Genomic DNA, 19,582 nt, shown 5'->3' on the forward strand with positions numbered 1-19,582 from the left:
TTTTCTGATGTAAAAAAAGAAAGGAGGAGAATGCCATAATGGTTACGAGTAGTACAAACAAACAGACAAGATATATCTGCAGTAGTTCAGAGAGTTGCGAAACAGTGGCCATCTTTGCTTTCTTCCCGATCAAATCACAGGTGCTGCAACCATATCAAGCAATCGTCTATCCGTCTTTGCTTTCTCCTCATGCGAAATGGACACAAAAGAAAAAGGAATCCTGAGCAACTATTCTGTGTTTCAGTAAGCACTCACGTCATGAACCTTCTTCGCCAGATTATTGTCACGTGCTTCCTCCGTCTAAAAAAACTAACCTAGAAGTGGAATGAAATATAATCTAGTACAACGAATTTAGATTGCTCCTGTCCAGATTCGTTGTACGGGATTAATCACATCTCAATTCTAGGTACGGTTTCTATGGGACTCCATACCTCTAAAATTATTTTTTAAGATACTTTTATCTAATTCATTGCTTAGACCATTTGTTCTGAGATATTTGTTAAGTTTATTTCTTAAAATAATTAATTCATCCATATAATCAAGTGGATTTTTCGTGATAATAATTTGATGAATAATCTATTTTAAATTAGGCCTATATAAAATGTCACTTTCTTTGGGCGTGTTCAGAGTTGATGTTCTCCAATCCATTTATGTCGAACTGTTTGTGTGCCACATGTTGGCCCCAAAATTTCTTCCCATTCTTGTGACCACCAATAATACATAATCAAGACGATTGCGCTTGCGCACGTTATGAGCAACAAGTTGTCGACTATTGTGTTTAAATATTGACTTGCTTCCCTATCATGTCTCTCTAGCTCCATCAGTGACTTGATTATCTGTCGGAGAAAGATGCCGATATAAAACTGTTTGTTGAAGCATCAAACTTGCGTAAGCGATGACCGAGTTGCGACTGACGAAACAGGCAGTGGATAATAGCCATACGAACACTATGAACAGCTCACCTGTTTCAAAACTGAATATTGATCGTGCAATGGTAAGAGGTGTGTGATTTCAACCCCAAGGTATCGTGTTCAATCCCCGACACTTTTATAATTCTTTCTTTAAAAATGTTTGGAGGGACATTTCTCCCGCCAAATCTCGTTTTTTATATATTTCGGTTTTAGAGTTCTAGTATTGTATGAAGTGACAAGTTCAGATAATCACTTCAACTGAAAAACTCAATATTGTCTCATAAAATGTACTTATATTATCAAGTGCTATATATATTAATTTCACGAGAACAGCCTTGGTTCAGTCAGTTGCAACTATAAAGTGCAGGCACACTTTTGTAATACCGTGCCATTGCTATGGACCCATATGTCAGTGATATTAAAGTCACCTAACTTAAGTCGGAGATAAAGTTACCTGCAACTTTACCTTCTTACACACACTTCACTTGGCTACTATTGAATCTAAAACGTAACTAATTAGTACTAGACATAACATTAACATCCGCTATATGTACAATTAATATCTTTGCTATAAACCCAATATCAGCTTTGGCAACATGAGTTTCAAGATTGCGGCGTTACAACCAATGCAATCTTCAAAGTTCAGATGTTTGCCAGGTAGAATGGTATGTACAGGTACAAAGTTCAGTTCCTTGCCAATTTGTTCATGGTTGAGCTAATAGTGGTGCTTGCACTGCTTCATGATCAAGCTGATCTGGAACTGCAACTCTTGTGCATTTGGCTTCTGGCTTAAGCATGAAAGAAATGCCCAAAGATATTGCCTGCAGAAGTATTCAGTCAAGTCATGCAGTTATAGGCACTATTTAGATTCATGAACACACATGGAAGAATTAATAGGACTGACCAAGAAGAAACCGGCAACGAGGAAACTGAAACCTTTGCAGTTGAAGGGGGCTTGTTCTGAAATGAAGTAAGCTGAAACAGAGTTGCAGAAAAGGGAGAAATCAAACATTCAGAATACTACGTGGAGTTGGCGACATGGCAATGCGACATTTGTAAGATGAAACAAAAAAAAAATTGCTTGTTTACAGGTCAGGGGGCTCATGAACAATGGTGCCAACAGTACAGCTGTGGATTTCACAGTTGAAATGAATCCTTGTGCCTTTCCCTGCAAAAGTAAAGTCAATTTTATACCAAACTTTGATCAGTAACTGAGTAAATAAAGCTAAGGGATATCAAGATTGGATTTACAAATCAAGAAATATTTTTTTCCCTTCCTGAGTTTACCTGGTCAGATGAGTCCACTTCCCCAGAGATGATTGCATAAGTCTGCACATGTTCAACAATTTTGAAGTGTATTCAAAGATTTTTCAAGTGTATAATTGTTACTTAAATGCACACAAAACACAAAACATGATTCCTGATTTTAATGATGCAAACATTGTACATTTGGCGTTTTATTTTGTAGTTAATATACTCAGATATCTCATATATCACAGATCTTAAAAGTTACAGGTATATAGACATGGTGATCACTTACAGCTGGTTTGACCAGAACATAGATGACACCCAATGAGGAAGTAAGATAAGGAACCTGCATAATCAGTGTCAAACAAAACAAACAAAAATGTTCAGTAACGACATTAGTCACTGCAGCATTTTTTGGACTTAAAATTTATTACTGAACTATGCGCCCAAATACATACCCAGTAACTCCATGCCAAACCATACAGGACAGCCTAGAGAAAAAAAAAAAGGTTTTAGTTCTGCATCTGATATCAGTAAAAGTGATAACAAAAATATTAGCAAAAAGAGATGTGATACACTCACGTAGGCAACAGATGCAAGTATCCCAACGCATAGGACTCCCTTCTCACCAACTGTATAGATAATAACAGGGAGTACCAAAATCTACAATTTTACAATTTTTTTTTGTTAATCAGGCAAGGCACTTAAAGGATGATTGTTTTTTCGAATATAACATCAAGCAAAGGTTATTATAGACTAAGTACTACCTGCGAAAAGATTGAACCAATGCCTACTACCATAAGAATTTCAGAGAACTGGTTCTTGTCAAAACCAAATACTGACTTCAGATAGTACTGCAAATAAAGGGGCGAAGAATGAAATAACCAGTACTCTTTTGAACGCAATGTCGTAAAATAAATCTGAACATATGGTTACCATTAGGACATCACTAATGCCGATCATGCCCAACTCGTAGAAGAAGGAAATGTATGTGATTCTGCTAAGTGTTTCACTAACAAAACATGAAGATAGAGAAGATCAAAATTTGCATTAGTAGGTATCTCTTGACATCAACAAAATTTGCATTTGCAATTTTCAAATGTTGGTCAAGTGTAAATACAGAAGTCTCATCAGGCTTTCTTTTCCAGAATTATTATCCGTGAATCCGATACTTATTAATTTTCTTTGTGCTTTGACATGAATCGTTACACCATTAAATTATTTAGACCATAAAGGAGTCTGGTGAGGAACATTACCTTCTCCTGATTATGTTAATATTCTCCTTGATAGACTCCCAGCGCCGCAGTGGTAACCTGATAACCAAAGATGAGAACGACATATGCTCAAACGAACCAGAAGAAGCTCTTTGAAGTGTCTCAACCAGAGATATTTTCATGTAGAGGACAGAAGAGATCAACAAAGCAACCGAGACCTGATAATGCGTGGTTTCATACTTGTAAGAATGACATTAATTAGCATAAAAATTGAAAAATAACATTGTTGATGAACTGTAAGAAATCTTCATGATATAATACCTGGAAAATCCACCGCTCGGGCAGAAACCTAGAGAAGCCATTGCCCAGAGCATGCGAAGCAGATAGTATCCCAGTTATGCAACCAAATGCAAATGCTCTCTTTGATGGATCAACCACATCGGCCTAATTAAATTAGCAGAAAAGGGAATTTTAACTGTCCAGCATGCAACGTGCATGACTACTTGTTCTCAAACCGCATTGTGCATAGCTATGCAATAACAAGAAACGCTGTCAATTTGCCGTTTGTCCAATTTGGTTTAAGTTTCCAGGCTCAAGGAGAGAATTATACGACTTGGATAAAGTGAAACCAAGAGTTAGCATCTGCAATTGCTCTCACCGTGTATGTCACTGCGAGGCTGGTTATGGTTCCTTGGCCTATCATGAATGACAAAGTACGCAGAATAAGGAAGATATACACAGCAATCTTGGATTTGTTGCAGGCAAGAACACCTGCAGGAATAAACAATATGACACCAATTAAAGACATGTGATTAATATCCTGTGAAACTCATGAAAACCTTGACATTCTAATGTCAAATTCCTGCAAGCAGAGAGACTAACACTTAACTGATATAAGCTTCCAAAATAAGATAGAACAGGTATAGCTACCATAAGGGATGATGGAAGTTGAGGCAGTGAGTAGGAGGAGAGGCTTCCGGCCATATTCATCAGCTAGCTGCCCCATCAAAGTGTATCCTACAGCCCTGAAAATCCCTCCCACCTGCATTAACACAAGAGTTTCCAATCAATTGTTCACTTTCAGTTGTCACTTGCACACTGATTCTTTCAGATAAAATCAAGAAAATGGTCAACTCCATTTTCATCAATGAAAATGTTATGCATCAATCATATAGCATAAGCATTGGCAACCAGTAGTGATATAATCCCTAATGCATCGAGTCAAAGTTTCTTCTGAAACTAGCAAAAGAAAGAAACTGAATTTAGGCATCATCATGTGATTTCATTTTTCAGATAATGAAAACTTTAGCGAACTCAGTTAATTACACCAAGGTGGTACAATTGTTCCGATAATACTCCCGACCTCTGCATAGCTACGATGTATATCACTGAACAACAATAATGTCTTACAGGAAAGGAGGGACACCACTGCAGAAGAGGGAGATGATCAAATGAGAGCTGACCGTTTGATGGAGGCCGGTGAGGTAGATGGCCTCCGGGCAGGCGATGTCGGCGCCGGGGCAGAGTGCTCGGGTGGTGACGTCGACGAGCACAGGCACCGTCATCTCCTCGGCGACCCAGTACATGACCAGTCCAAGCAGCAGGTGCATCAGTGGCTTCAGAACCCTCACATCTCCTCCTACCTTCTCCATGTTCACCTTGTCTCCTCCTCTTCTGCACCTGCACCTCAACAAAGTGTCTCCTAATCCAGTAACTGCTCCCTGTTTATCTTCCTAATTAATCTGTTGGTTTTATTGGCCAAGAGCAGCATGATTCGTGAGGTCCAGCTTCAAATATAATTAGAGCATGTCACTGTCCTGTTTGAGTGCTTTTGTTGATGATTTCCATTGTTTAGCAAGTGCCGACCGCCCAAAAGGCAGATTAATCCGATTGTTTTGGCCAGGATTGATTATATATTCAACCTATGGTTATTATGCTTTTGTTTGTAGCGTTTTGGTCAATGATAAAAACCACCTGCAGCTAATAAACACAAAAGCACATTGCTTTTGCTGTAAAGCAACATTATAGTATTATTGCCTTCACACAAAAGTGATTGGGCGACAAGATTTTCAACTTGTTGTTATGTATCTTTGCCCTTTTTCCATTTAAAGATTATATATTTGGTCCTTTTTAATGTTTTCTAGGATATTTAGGTTTTTCTGTAGTGTATATATTTGTTCACAGCAACATGGATGACGTTACAAAATGTAAGAAACATGGGTGTGTGATGTCTATGATGCAGACTATGTAATTGCCCCCATCACCTTCCATCAGCCATCTTCACCACTGCTGCCCCTTCCAGCTTACTCCCTCCGTTTTAGGTTATAAGACTTTCTAGCATTGCCTGTATTCATATAGATGTTAATGAATCTAGGTACACATCTGTGTCTAGATTCATTAACATATATATATATATATATATATATATATATGAATATGGACAATACAAGAGAGTCTTATAATATAAAACGGAGGAAGTAATTAATTTCCACGTCTCATCCTCAACCTTCAATTGACCTTTTTCATTCAATTTGTGGGGACCATTTCAAACCAATATATTCAACTTGCAATTCAGGAAATATTGCAGTTTTCCCCCCAATTTGACAAGGAATACTTTCAACTTGCATAAATCGCTTTCGCCCGGCCGTTTTTCTCCCCTTCCAATCTCCAGTCCCAAATGAACCACTTTGAATTTGGATGAAAAAGTTCAACTGAGCAAAGGATTCACCATTAATTATTGCACATGGATACGTTCCTACCAGCTGGTACTCTGCTGATATCTTATAAAACCCTATTTGGGGATTCTAATTATGATTGGGTCCTGAATTCAACAAGCCCTCTGAACAGCATCTAAGATCTGATTATATTGCACATGGAGATCCAACAAAAACAAAACAGTTAGGATCAGAACACATGGATACCAATACATGAGGCAGGTTTCTGTTGCATTAGATGGCGAGGAATGCTCTTCAGGTAATCTCGCTCATGGTCATAGTGATACAACCAAGACCAATTGAAGTGAAGAAATTTGTAGAAAAACTTGTGTTCTTTGGATGATCCCTTGGGAAGATAGAAAAGAAGTAATCTTGCATGTTAGGCTCATCCAATCTCTTAGAGTTGGACCAATACCAATATGCTCTGATAAATCCTGCATAGCACGAAAAAAAATACTTCAATTGTCTGATTTTGTTAAGGATGAATTAACATAGTGAAGTTGCACTATTAACAACATACTTCGGTCTCTCACATGATCTGAAGGTAGGAAGTAGGAACCAATATCTCGGTTAATATGATTGGGTTCTCAATTTAGTAAGCACCAACAGCTAGATCAGATACTGCACGTAGATAAAAATACAGGAGAATCCCAGAACCATGGTAGAATTTACATGAAAATCTTCTTCCACCTCTTACTTCTTCCGCCTCTTGTTTCGCTTCCTGTCACTCTCATCAGAACTTGATTCCGATTCTGAGCTGTAGCTGTCTGAACCAGACCCTGAATCACTTGAGTCTGATTCAGACGAGGCAGGCTTCTGTTTTTGCATTATTAGCCGTGGCATGTTCTTCAAATACTCTCTCAGAGTCTCTGTGATACCACCCAGTCCAATGGAAGTGAAGAAATTTATGGAAAACCTGGTATTCTTCGGATGATCCTTTGGGAAGATCAAATCGAAAGAATCTTGCATGTTAGGATCATTTAGTCTTTCATTGAGTAGACGAATACCAAGATGCTCTGATAATTCCTGCATAACAAGAAACAAAACCTTCAATTGCTTGCTTTGGTAAAGATGAATCGACATATGTAGTAAAGAAAAGGCATAATTTTAACAGCATACCTGGAAGAGTATTTTTATGAAAATTCTAGAAGATGACGTGGTGTCCTCCTCTGTCAAACGGATGTAAGCTAAAACATGCCAAGGAAGCGCGTCGGTGCCCAACAAATGCGCAAAAAATTTAGCATCATTTCTCAGTTTGTTTGTTTCCAGACGATGTATCATGGAATATTGTTGCACGAAACATTTCTCAAAGTTATCTTGGTAAACTTTGTTAATCATGCAAAATCGCTGCCCTAGCAATCCATAATATCGCAGGTATGTTCTCTCTTGGCTGCAGCACTCAAGCAGCATGATGCACAATTCCATCTGTTAAATGAAATAAACAGTTAGCTTTGCTAAAAATCACTATATTTTGCAAACTCAGCACTGAAGGACCAAAGAAAGCAATCAGATTATATGAATTGAAGAGGGACTGTTTGAAATCGAGTATTGTGTTGTGCAAAACATGTGCCTGTCTTAGCATAAGAATGTTTCTTCACCATCATTTTTTGTATTGCATGTCGTTCAGTAATAGGATCTAGAATGAGGTAAGTAATTTTGCTTCACTTCAAGAATTTCTAGAAGCTCAAAATAGCTTGTGCAATTTCAGTGACTTCAGAAATTCAAAGAACTAACAAATAAGTTTAGCAACTGAACTACCAATTAGGTTTTATCAATGCAATATGTGAAAACTAGCAGATAATTTTAATCAGTTTAGTAACTGAACCTGAAAGATACATGACAAATGACCATGTAGTACATATAACAGTAGTCTAAGTCGCTACTTGTACACATGAAGCTAAGTCACATGAAAGGAGCACAATAAAGAAAACGGTAATTATAGACCATTCGTAAAACAGATGCATTAACTAATAACTACCCATTGGTGCCTTTTGTTAATCTAATAACTTGGTGCACAATATTCTTGATATACAAACCAGCACCAGAACTATTCGAATGGCAAGTAACTGCGCTGTTGAGACACAACATTCCGTGCATTATCACAAAAATTTGTTCTAGTTTGTTCATGAATTGAAAGATTGGAAAATAGATTCTAACAAACCGTAATGCTCACAGAAGGTGTTGTGTACAAGAAAGCAAAATAAAACACAAAAATAAGGAAATTTAAAAATACCATAGAAATTGAAAAACAATATTATAATACAGAAAAAAAGTCAACCTACAGTACTTACCTCTTGACCAGGCTCAAGTTTAATTTTTAGAAGCTTGTGACCAGCTTCTTCAAAATCAACACTTGACATGATTGTCAAGTAAATGGTTCTTCGAAGGTTAATGAGATTGGTCTCAGTTTGATCCCTAATCTCCATCTGCTCTTCGTCCTCTTCATCATCGGATTCTTCTTCAGCATCCTCATCAGAAGAATCATCAGACCCTTCTTCATCATCAGAAGATTCTGCTCCAAGGATGCTTCTTTTTAGGTTCTCATATGCCTTCTCATCTTCAGCAAAATTTGGATTTCCCCTGAAAACATCTGCAGGTTGGTAAAGGTAAGTGCAACACAACACGGAAGTGTTAAGATACATAGTAAATGCAAGAAAATTTCCAGATTCCTATGGGAACTGAACTGGTGTTTAAAATTCCATTAAAATACCAACATTTCAAAATAACTGAGGCTTTTATGTCATAAATATAGTAAACTGAAAAATGTTTGCATATGAAATAAAACCCTACTTAGATTAGTCTCAGGGTCTAGCTCATCCTCAAGGGATATCTCATGAGTAAATTGATCTTCCTGCTCCACAAGATCCAACTCTGGATGTATAGCAGGGAATCCCTTCACAGATATGATATCATATTGTCAGAATTTGTTATAGGAATGCATAGAAAAGGTAAAGAATTAGGAAAAATATGAATTTACCTGAAATTTAGCCTTTCGAATTGCAAAAAGGCCTTCGATCAGAAACTGCACACGCTTGTCTATTTCACCTTCATGAAGAATGCCTCGAAATCTTTCAAAAATAGCTGTATAGATTAAGAAGGCGAATCCATTGAGAATGAAAATGGAACAAAATAAGAAAAATAGAGAAGTCATAAGGAGATCAAACAAATAACCAACGGTTCATGTTAGTTAACTTTGAAACAAATAAAAAGCTACATTTAGAAACAGAAAACGTGTTCAAATATCACAGTTTAAGCAGACAGACAAATATAGAACAAAAAGATATCCCCAGAAAATTGTATCCCAAAGAAAGTGTATTGATTCAGACAAAATCCAGATCATCCAGGTAAAGCTAAACATAATACTAGTGTAAAAAAAAGGGTCTAGACCTGCACTAAGGTTCACACATCCAATATTCCACAGATGAAATGAAACCGCCTAAGTCCAAAAATATGTCGTGAATACAGATGAGCTAGTCAAAAGGTTTAACAAGTCATTCACTCAAAAGTCATAATAAGCACTTATGGTAACAGCTGATCTGAAAAACTTACCATGAAGCCCTTGTGGAGACAAGTCCTGAAGCATTGCCCCACATTCTTTAACAAAACCCACCGCTACCTACCAGATAAGAAACATATCCATATGCTTCAGATATTGCATAAATGAAGACATGATCAACATAAAAGGACATAAGAAACAAGATATGCACCTCAACATTATCATCAGTTGGGTTCTCAAGCAGTACAGTAAGAAGCTCCAGTGCCACGAGCTCATGAGCAACGACCTGGTTAACCAAGTGTGCTATGAACTTGGTTGCTGCAAGCAGTTGTGGCTGCAATCAACAAGACAAATAGGTAAATAAACATGCATTACTCTTAACATGGTGAAAAATTAACCAAGTATTTTCCAAATGATACTAGTTGTACTGAGGCAATAGCAGTATTTTACATGTCAAGCTGAAAAGGAGAATTGAGGAAGGTCACCTTGTCGTTTCGCTTATATGCTCTCTTGAGCTGAAGCACGACGCGAACAAGAAGCAGGCGACCAATCTCAGGGAACTTGGTATTCACAACGGCGACGAGCGCAGCAAACACGTCGGTGAAGCCAGGTGAAGCCATCTGCGACTTGATGCACGATTGGCAGAAAAGCCCCCGCCCACGAACCAGGTTCTCGGCGAACAGCTCCGGCACAATATTCTTTACGTTGGTAGCATTCACCTTGTTCACCAGGCCATTGATGCTCTTCTTGAGCGCGTCCCAGCTGAGGCGCTGGTACTCGGCGCTCGACTTGTCCTCCACCTCCCTCATCATCTGCGCCATGCGGAAAGGCGGGATGTAGATCCCTCCTGTGCGCCCTGGTACCATCTCCGGTAGAAGCGGCGGCGGCGGAGTCGGCTCCTTCCTCCTCTGAGGGCTCCTCCGGCGCCGCTCATCATGACCACCCCTGTCCCGGCGGTGGCTCTGGTCTCTCTGCCGCCTCCTGGAGCTCTCGTCATGGCGGGGCCGACGGCTACGGTCATCATCGCCGGAGGACGAACACGACTCTGAGCTGGGGCTCCGGCGGCGGTGGCGCCGGGTGTCGAGGTCGCGCTCGCCGCTCTCGTCGTCAGAGTCCCGCCTCCGGCGACGGCTGTCCAGCTCAGGGGCGGATCTGACTTGCGACATTGGGGTCCAGATCTAGAAGAGAGGCTAGGGTTTAACGCGAATTCGAGGGGGAAAAAAGCGCATGCGTGGGTAGAGAGAGATGAGGAAGAGGATGCGCATAAACGGGGATGGATGCTCACCGGACACCGGGATTGCGGCGGAAGCAGCACGACGGCGGCGCAGCCCTGCTCGGCGGCGGAAGCCGGAGAGGGTGCGCCCCGGCGGCCGCAGTGATGGTATATTGTGGCGTGTTTGGATCTGGACCGTTCTTTCTCGATCGGACGGATGAGGAGAAAAGTTACACGAACAAAACAAAATACACAGTGGTAATTACAGTATCACGGCCCATCATTTCGCTTATGTGAAATGTCATATTTACAGATGAAACATAATTTATAAATAATTTTTTTATACACATGTTCTTAACGATATAAAAACAAAAGCTAAAAAATAAACTTTGATGAAAAGACCCAAAATCAACTCCAAATTGAAAGCTGAAATTTCAAATTTTAGATGATAAGTATAAATAGTTTAAGCGAAAAGATGAGCCCATCAGTGTTGGCCTTGTACACTGAAAAGGCAGCATACAATTCTATTTCACCACGTGTCTAACACAAGAAAAACACTGTACACTAGCTGAAACACACGATATCACGATTGATTTACAAGGACAAATAGACAATGTTTATGGCTGATGAAAAAGAAAAAAAAAAAAAGACAATGCTAAATGTGGTGAAGTTTCCTTTTCTTCCATTCATTCTTAACAGTGTGAGATATATATAGCCTACAGCTCGTCGGCCGGATGGCCGCCGCCGCCGCCGCCGGCGGAGGCTACTGTAGCAGCTGGCTCGCCGGCGGCCAAGCTGTGCAGCCAGACCTCGTCGCGGACGGTGGCGAACTGGTCGTCGTTGCGGTGCCACGTCCAGACGGCGCTCGTCTCGTTCAGGATCCTCAGCCGCCCGTGCCCGAAGCTCGCCTCCCTGAACTCCGACAGGTGCGCCGACTTGTGCCCCTTGATGAACCTTCATCAAATTTAATTAATCAAAGTTCAATTAACTAAGCTAATCACACATATAATTAACGTTATCAACTACGCAGATATAAATAATTAAGGCATAGTTAGTTCCCAAATTTTTTTCCTAAAAACATCACATCGAAGCTTTGAACATATGGTTAGAGGGGAAATCGTGAGACGAATCTTTTGAGCCTAATTAGTCTATGATTAGCCATAAGTATTATAGTAACCTACATGTGCTAATAACGGTTAATTAGGCTCAAAAATTCGTCTCACGGTTTTCAGACAAGTTATGAAATTAGTTTTTTAATTCGTGTCCAAAAACCCCTTTCCGACATCTGCTCGAGATATCGTGAAGCTTACTTGAGAGCAAGGCCTTCCCTGTTGCCCCCGTCGCCAATGGTGATGTACATTGGGCCCCGGCTGTCAGCCTCGTTGTCGTAGATCCTCGTCTAATTAAATCATTAATCACCATGATTAAGAGCTCAATACTTCACCATTAATTAACATCATGCAAGTGTTAAGACTTACGAAGCGCTCGTAGGCGTGGACGTGGCCGGCGAAGACGACGTCGACGCGGGCCTCGTAGAGGAGGCTCTCCATGGCGCGGCGCATCCGCTCGCCCTCGCCCTGGTGCGCCTCGTTCGTGTTGTACCACGGCGCGTGCACCAGCGCCAGCAGCCACGGCGTCCGCCGCCGGTCGACGCCGGCGAGGTCCCGCTCCAGCCACGCCCGCTGCGGCGACCCTTCCTCGAACTCCGCGTAGGATCCCAGCATCACCACGTGCGCCGCGCCGCCCGCCGCGTCGAACGAGTAGTAGAGGTTCGACGGCGAGCCGCTCTCCTCCCGCGGCATCCGCCACCGCGCGTTGTACGCCGCGAACGGCGCGATCCCCACCACCGGCAGCGCCTCGATCTCGTGGTTCCCCTCCGTCACCATCCACGGCCGCGCGCTCGCCAGCGGCTGCACCAGCCGCCCGAACGTGTCCCACAGCGGCTGCTGCGTGTCGGCGTACGACAGGTCGCCGGGGAGCAGCAGCACGTCGTAGTCGCCGCCGCCGCCGCCGATGTGGGACAGCGTCGACGCCGTCCACTTCGTCTGCCCGAGGTCGCCGACCACGACGAACTCCACGGGCAGCCTCGCCGGAGGCGTCCTGAGGGTGAACTCGTCGCCGGCCTTGCCGCACCGGTAGTGGTACGTCGTGCTCGCCTCGAGCGGGCCGATGGTGGCGTGGTGGATCGCGCCGGACTTGTAGAGGAAGTAGCGGTACGTGGTGTGGTCGCCGGTCGCCGACGCCGTGTACTTCCCCGGCGACGTCCCGTACTCCACCACGGACGGCGCGTTCAGGTCGTCGGTCACCCATGAAATCCTCATGTTCTTCTCCCCCACCATCGAAATGTGCACCTGATTATCATTGGCAACCATGTCAAAGTTATTACCGAAACATTAGGAATCAGAATTATGCTGGATAATAATTTCAGCGGCAAATTCTCTTTGATTAAAACTTATGTAAAGCTCCCAGCTACTATGTCGTACTGCAATGTAATTTTGTTGTCTGTACTTCACATTGTAACGTTGACAGGTTGGTAGGAAACGTGGAATTAAATCTTCTGTACTACTGTACTAGGTGTCAATTTGTATTTGTGTCTGATTATGAAAGTTTGAAAATATGTTACTGTAAACAAAGGACACTCTTTGCCTCTGATTCTGAAGAAAAAAAAAAGAAGCAGAGTTCAAGCATAAAAGAACTCTGCAAAGAATGATGATGAAATCATGAGACAAACAGAATTCGTTTGCCACTGCTCAATCTTGGGATGGATCATGGATGAACTTTTTATTGAAAAAAGACGGGAAAAGCAATGAAGCATTCAGAACAAGAAAACTCCAAGTGCCAAAATCTGTCAGACTCTGCACACTGCAAGTCTGCAACACCCAGAGATGAACCCGCACCTGCTGAGGATGCGACGCCGGCTTGCCGTGCGCCGTGAGCACCAGCGGGCTCGGCGGCGGCCGGACGTACTCGTCGGCGCCACGCGCGCACAGGAACACCAGCGACGTGATCCCCTGCAGCAGCAGCCTCCACGAGCTCGCCATGGCGCCCACCACCGCGTCGCCGAGGACCGTCCCCGTGCAGCTCCGCCCGAGCGCCGCCTGTTCCAGGCACCACGCGCACCGCGCGTTCACGGCGGAGAAGGCGGCGCCCGCGACGGCGACGAGGCTTCTCGCCGGAGCAACCACGGCGACGCGGAACGCAACCCGTATCAGCGCGAGCACCCCGCGGGCTATTATACACGCGAGCAGTAGCGTGCGGACGAGGAAAACTACAGTTATCTGCAGCTTCTTACGCGTGTCGCCTCGATCGCACGAGCTCGCCGCCATCGCGGCCGTCGCCATCATCATCGGTGGCCAGCCTGGGCTGAGCCCGGAGGAGGAGACGACCTGGGAGAGGAGAGCATAATTGCACGTCATTAGGATTTTAATAACAATTAGGAAGACTTTGGATTAGGGCATATCCTCGGAGATATGCCATGGTGTTTCTTGCCGCTCTCTCTCTTGCTGTCGTGCGTGCGTGCGTGCACCTGGCATGTGGCGTGGACGACATCGTCGGCGGTGGTTGCCGGAGAGGAGGAGGAGGCCGCCGTGTGCGGTGGTGGTGGTGGTGGAGGTGGGGAGGAGGATGAAGGAAGGAGATAGGTAGGCTGGGGTTGGCATTTTGCTGCGTGAAGCAGGGATTTTTGCACTTTGTGTGTGTGGTGTCTCTGTTTTTTACCCTTCTATAGGTAGTGTTTCGTTTTTAATAAAGTTATAAGATACGGGAAAATAAGAAACCATTAACATAATTAATTAAATTTTAATTATTACAAATCTAAAAATTAGATTTATCTTATAGTTTTAAAAGAATTTATATACAGAAAGTTTTCATACAAAATACATCGTTAACGGTATGAAAAATGTTTTAACGAAAATAAAGATAAAATTTGTATCTTAATTAAAAAATAAAAAAAAAAGAACAGTGCCTATATCGATTTGTGATGATAGGGGTTGTCACGGTTTTGTGAAGTTGGCAGTGGACACGTCAGCCTTCTAGGTGCATCTGACAGGGATGTGGTTACGGGCTTTTGAACCTTTGATGGTTGAACGGAATATTATCAGATGCTGTTTTGGGTGGCTGAGAAAATCTAAGTTTGGAAGCAATAGTAGTAGTATATTATTAAGCCATCTTGATCATGAAACGTGTGCTTTGCTAATTTATTGTTGAACACATGATTTACCGGATAACTGAAATGGCTAATACATGCGTTTGTCATGATTTACCGGATGTAACTGAAAAGGAAAGCAGCAAAACCTGCAACAAAGTGAACGCCCGATGCTCGCCCATGGCAGAATGCGTGCACGTACGTTTTTTATGCGTGCCGTGTCTGAACGGATGTGGGTTCTATGCAGGTATGGAGCTTGGATGATCACTGGATTTCTTTTTTTTTAGAGGTGTTTGCGAGAGAGCTCCACAAAATAAGTCTATAAAATAGGGACTTATTTTTTTTAGGGAGGGACTAAAGTTTAGTTTCTCTCTCCTAAACACCCTCTTAACATCCTATTCGATCGAAAGCCTATATACAAGAGATATGAACAGATACTGGTAGCTCGTTTGTCTTATCCAGTATAAATTCTCATTTAACTTAAAAGAGATTTACTCCCGTCAGGCAGCATGTACCGGCAGGAGATACAAGATCAAATCTGGCCTTCCATCTTAAAAGGATACTATTGGAAACAGAAAGAGCAAGAGAAGCGGAACAATTCCGGAGTCGCGCCGCCGCTTTCCTCCCTGCGCTCTTTCTTTCCTCCCTCCCCGCATCGCTTCTTTCTCATCTGTTCCTCCCTACGAGCGCAGAAACGGAGCAGTTTTCCCGCCGGCCGATTTGATCCCCATCATCTACTGTCGGTGGCCACAGTACTGGAGAATACCTCACGGCGCGCTCGCCCCGCATGCAATGTCAGGAGAAGCAGATGGTGGTTCTTTGCCTTCATGCATGCTTCAGCTCTAGCAAACCAGATAATGACATTGCATCAATTGATTCAGGCAGGAAAGAAGGCGCTCTGCTCGCTGGTACCGTGACTTGACTTCCTCAAGGATATATGGATGCTCCTCGGCAATGGGTTGGGGCCAGAGCTCGGGAATTCTGTCACCGGGGAGTTCGTTGTTGCTGAGCGGATGTGGAGCCGCAGCTGCGACGGGAACGGGATGAAGGTGCTCCACAACAGTGACGGGAAGGGGAGACGCCGCTGCGATGGGCCGCTGCGACGACGGGAAGCGGAACCACCGCCGCTGCGATGGGCAGGGGAGACACCGCTACGATGGGCCGCCGCCGCGACGAGAACCGGAGCAGCCGCCGTTGCGGCGGGCATGGGGAGATGCTGCTGCAATGGGCCGCCGTTGTGGACGGGAAATGGAGCCGCTGCCGCCGCCGGGACGGGAAGCGGAGCCGCCGCCACCACCCACTAGATGGAGACCCCACCGCTACCACCCACCGGATGCATCCCTACGCGAAAAGACAATATTACCCTTCCACTCCTCTTTCTATTCCGGTACCACTTCATGGGCAAATTTGTACCTGGAGGTACCAGATAATTTCCACCATCCGATCGAGCTGAATGAATGGCTGAGATTTGGTACCTGGCTGGTACCGTGGTACCTGCTGGATGGGAGCTATGCTCTAACTTAAAAGATTTTATAGAGTGTGTCTTTTTTTAACCTCTCTAATACTTCCTCCGTCCCAAAATATAATTTGCTAATCACCAACTTGTCGGAGGTCCAAACTCTATTTTGGATTATCATCCCGGTGAAGTTTTGCACTTACGTGGTGTCCAGGCTTTCTAAATTAGGTTGTTGAAGTTGGTAGCAGTGGTGCCGAGGAGTTATCCGTTGTAGGCCGACGCTGCCATATATTTGTTGTGGTTAGTAAGCTTCCATGTTATATTGTCCTCATGCTATACCAGGTGTAGGGCTTGATTTCTTGGTCACTTTGCTCATTTGGAATGAGTGAAATTAAATGCAAGGATTTTTCAGGCGGTATCATTCTACATCCAGTACTGTTACGGATAGGATTATGAAATAGTTAAGGAATTGGCGAAGCTAGGTTGATGAGGATGACGGTGTAAATATATACTCCCTCCATATTTTTTAAGTTCCCTTCTAGTGTCAGGAGAAGTGTTTACTGTGTTTTCTTCAACAGCCCTGCATGTTGCTTTGTTACCCTTTTATTCCTTCCATCTTAATGAATTTTCGTCCGCTTTTGCTGGACCGGTGAAAAAAAGTTATAAAAATACGGCCCGGTGAAAAAAAAGTTATATCGACAAATGCTCAACTCTTTTCTTCGAGAATTCTAATAGTTCACCACCGAGGTCTTCTGGTGTATTTTTGAAAGAGTGGTGAACATGGCAAGCTGCTAGCTTTGGAGTTTGGAGGCATCACGATCGAAGAGGTATATACCAACGTTATCATAGTAGTGCAATGTAGTTAGGCGTTTGTCAGTACGAACCTTTCCCTGTTCTAGGATTGGGTATGTGTCCACAACAACCATGTTTATTACTTTGTATAACAGCATAAAGTTTGAATGACTTCCTCCGTTTTATCTTGATAAATCTCTTTGATCAAATTTATAGAAGAAATATAAAATATTTTTATCATAAAACGAAAATATTATTAAAATATATTTAGTGTTATATTTAATAAAACTAATTTAGTGTTGGATGACTTAAATAATTTTTACTTAGAAAAAAATCAAAATAATTTGTATAATATAAAACATGGGAAGTAATATTATTTTGGTAGCAAAGCATGACCCAATGCAGCTAGATTTTTTTTAGGAATACACTAGAAGTGTATCTTTATTAAGAGGAATAAACGTTATTTACAAGAGAAATACAAGATTAAAGATGAGAACAGGGTACTAGAATGCAACAAGGACTTAGAGTACAATCTCACAACCAAATTGAACGTGTGAACGACGTAGCGACCCTAGAAACTAGAGACCAAGCGCCAAAACTGTCGCCTTTGGTAGGCGCCACAGCTCCGCCTCCGCGGTTATAGCTCTTGCAATTTCCGCCCAGGGTCATGTTGATGTAAAAACACGAGGCCTGAGAAATCTGCTTAGCTCCAGTGCAGGTCCAAAACTCGCCTTCGGGTATACTAGCGTGCCAGTTGATTTGATCCTGCAATCAACAAGAAACAAAGACAAAGAAACCGCGGTTAAATCTATAAACGATAGCCGATCGGTTAGGTGCCGATGACATATCATTTATCTTTGAGCCGATGTCATATATGCATCGATCAGCAAGCATTAATAAATAAAACAGAACTAAATCTACTCGATCGGCTGTAGATATTAACGATATATAATTCTTATATCGATATATATACTTAAATCAAGTGATTGGGATAGGTCGGTCGCCATGCCGAGACAGTATAAATCACTTAGATCGAAATATATATTAATAATAAGATTATATATGTTCATAGCATAGCCGATTAGATAGATCTAGCATGTATCGGCTAATACTCCGATACCGCTCTATACTAAGATATCAAAGCAAATAGAATATATCAAACAAAAGCCTAATATACTTAAATACAACAAGATCTTAACATAAAGGGTAGATTCAACATATCAGCGAAGCACATAAGATAAAAGGTAGTTAAATCAGGTAAGATCGGCTGAAACTCCGATACTACCCTAATCGGCAACCAAGAAGCAGGCTAGAGATTGAGATTCTAATCACGATTCATAAGATCAAACAACTGATGCAGCTATAAGTATGAAAAGAAGGACGATATCTAGACAATCAAGCCATTAAAAGTTTCATAGAGTGGTAGATATCATATATAATCTAAACCAACGTCGATATTTAACCTAATCAGCCGATTGTAGGTTAGATGACGATATTGCCATAGATTATATAAGATATACGATAACTCGACGAATTACATAAACAAGATTAGAGTATCATAAAGATGGAAGCACTAATCCCGAGAATGCAAGCCGCCATAACAAGTTTTACCTCTTGTTGAAGATCGAAACCGATGCAGCTCAACCCGAAAGCAAGAACTCGTCGAAATAAAACGAAAGCAAAAAAGGGTGGCGATGCGCCGAGATTGTATTGAACGTGTGTTAATTTTTCATGGGGTTCGGGGTCTATTTATACCCGAGAATTACACAATATGTCCATATCGGACACGACTCTTATCTCTAACAAACTCTAAGATACCATAAGTTTTTGCGGCAGACTTTTGCCATAACATATCTCTAAGGAAATTACATAAAATATTCTAATTAATAGATACAATTGCCTTCTCAAGACTCTATCCATGCATGGCAATCATCTTGAAGCATATCAACTCAACCCGATGACATATACCAAGTCGTATTGTCGGAATTGGCTGTATCGTCTAACCCAGTCTGACTCGGACTTAGCCGATCCCGATTGTAGCCGATTTGGACTCCAGCCGATTCTTACTCTGTTTCCACAACGATCTTCGTTTTTAATTCCACTTCGATCTAATCTTCGTCTCCAATACTGATGTTACCAAATTTGGTCGTTAACAGGTCGCTGCTGGAGATTGAACACCCGATTGTTCCTCTCTTTACAGATCGTCCATTCTACCAAGGTCGCAATGGTGTCGAATCCCCGACGCCGATCCTTCAAGACTTTCTTCCTACTAAGGCAGAGCCACTGATGGAAGGAAGCCTCTTGCAGGGGAGGCAATCCGGTCACTGAGAGTGCCCACCGGAGGCGGAGGTAGAGTATGGGAGGGGGGTGCCCAGAAACCCGGTCAAGTAAATT

General features: G+C 42.5%; 3 protein-coding genes across 4 annotated transcripts; all 3 read right to left on the reverse strand.

The window, feature by feature from the left end:
• Positions 1–1,178: 1,178 nt before the first annotated feature.
• Positions 1,179–5,760, reverse strand: LOC127754989 (uncharacterized). Its single transcript, XM_052280607.1, has 14 exons — positions 4,837–5,760; positions 4,304–4,415; positions 4,032–4,144; positions 3,695–3,817; positions 3,416–3,591; positions 3,096–3,171; positions 2,927–3,013; positions 2,742–2,822; positions 2,618–2,650; positions 2,452–2,505; positions 2,199–2,240; positions 2,001–2,079; positions 1,816–1,886; positions 1,179–1,732 (listed from the first exon to the last, which is right to left on the reverse strand). Exons 1-14 carry the CDS (start codon positions 5,023–5,025, stop codon positions 1,616–1,618), a joined length of 1,353 nt encoding a protein of 450 aa, XP_052136567.1. The 5' UTR covers positions 5,026–5,760; the 3' UTR covers positions 1,179–1,615.
• Positions 5,761–6,085: 325 nt separating this feature from the next.
• LOC127754316 (uncharacterized) lies at positions 6,086–10,992 on the reverse strand. 2 transcript variants are annotated; one of them, XM_052279796.1, is made up of 10 exons: positions 10,869–10,992; positions 10,069–10,761; positions 9,795–9,917; positions 9,637–9,703; positions 9,065–9,168; positions 8,878–8,980; positions 8,379–8,677; positions 7,207–7,512; positions 6,621–7,113; positions 6,086–6,521 (listed from the first exon to the last, which is right to left on the reverse strand). In XM_052279796.1, the coding sequence occupies exons 2-9, from the start codon at positions 10,747–10,749 to the stop codon at positions 6,781–6,783; spliced, it is 2,016 nt and encodes a 671-aa protein (XP_052135756.1). In that variant the 5' UTR covers positions 10,750–10,761; positions 10,869–10,992; the 3' UTR covers positions 6,086–6,521; positions 6,621–6,780. The 2 variants fall into 2 exon arrangements, with proteins under 2 accessions (XP_052135756.1, XP_052135755.1); XM_052279795.1 differs by having other exon boundaries at positions 6,608–7,113.
• A 266-nt stretch (positions 10,993–11,258) lies between these two features.
• Positions 11,259–14,476, reverse strand: LOC127754317 (purple acid phosphatase 22-like). The gene is made up of 5 exons (XM_052279797.1): positions 14,323–14,476; positions 13,694–14,182; positions 12,275–13,147; positions 12,107–12,195; positions 11,259–11,750 (listed from the first exon to the last, which is right to left on the reverse strand). Exons 2-5 carry the CDS (start codon positions 14,141–14,143, stop codon positions 11,513–11,515), a joined length of 1,650 nt encoding a protein of 549 aa, XP_052135757.1. The 5' UTR covers positions 14,144–14,182; positions 14,323–14,476; the 3' UTR covers positions 11,259–11,512.
• Positions 14,477–19,582: the final 5,106 nt, after the last annotated feature.

The sequence above is a fragment of the Oryza glaberrima genome, chromosome 11 (assembly GCF_000147395.1).
Source record: "Oryza glaberrima chromosome 11, OglaRS2, whole genome shotgun sequence".
Lineage (NCBI taxonomy): Eukaryota > Viridiplantae > Streptophyta > Magnoliopsida > Poales > Poaceae > Oryza > Oryza glaberrima.

Excerpts from the sequence above, each read along its gene's own strand:
- LOC127754317 (XM_052279797.1), bottom strand. The coding sequence starts at position 14,143 with ATGATGATGGCGACGGCCGCGATGGCGGCGAGCTCGTGCGATCGAGGC. Across the intron at positions 12,196-12,274 it reads TCCACGCCTACGAGCGCTTC|ACGAGGATCTACGACAACGA; the intron begins GTAAGTCTTAAC and ends TGATTTAATTAG. Across the intron at positions 11,751-12,106 it reads AGGGAAGGCCTTGCTCTCAA|GTTCATCAAGGGGCACAAGT; the intron begins GTAAGCTTCACG and ends AATTTGATGAAG.
- LOC127754316 (XM_052279796.1), bottom strand. The coding sequence starts at position 10,749 with ATGTCGCAAGTCAGATCCGCCCCTGAGCTGGACAGCCGTCGCCGGAGG. Across the intron at positions 8,678-8,877 it reads AGACCCTGAGACTAATCTAA|ATGTTTTCAGGGGAAATCCA; the intron begins GTAGGGTTTTAT and ends ACCAACCTGCAG. Across the intron at positions 7,513-8,378 it reads AACTTGAGCCTGGTCAAGAG|ATGGAATTGTGCATCATGCT; the intron begins GTAAGTACTGTA and ends TTCATTTAACAG.
- LOC127754989 (XM_052280607.1), bottom strand. The coding sequence starts at position 5,025 with ATGGAGAAGGTAGGAGGAGATGTGAGGGTTCTGAAGCCACTGATGCAC. Across the intron at positions 2,080-2,198 it reads AAGTGGACTCATCTGACCAG|GGAAAGGCACAAGGATTCAT; the intron begins GTAAACTCAGGA and ends TTACTTTTGCAG. Across the intron at positions 1,733-1,815 it reads TCGTTGCCGGTTTCTTCTTG|GCAATATCTTTGGGCATTTC; the intron begins GTCAGTCCTATT and ends ATACTTCTGCAG.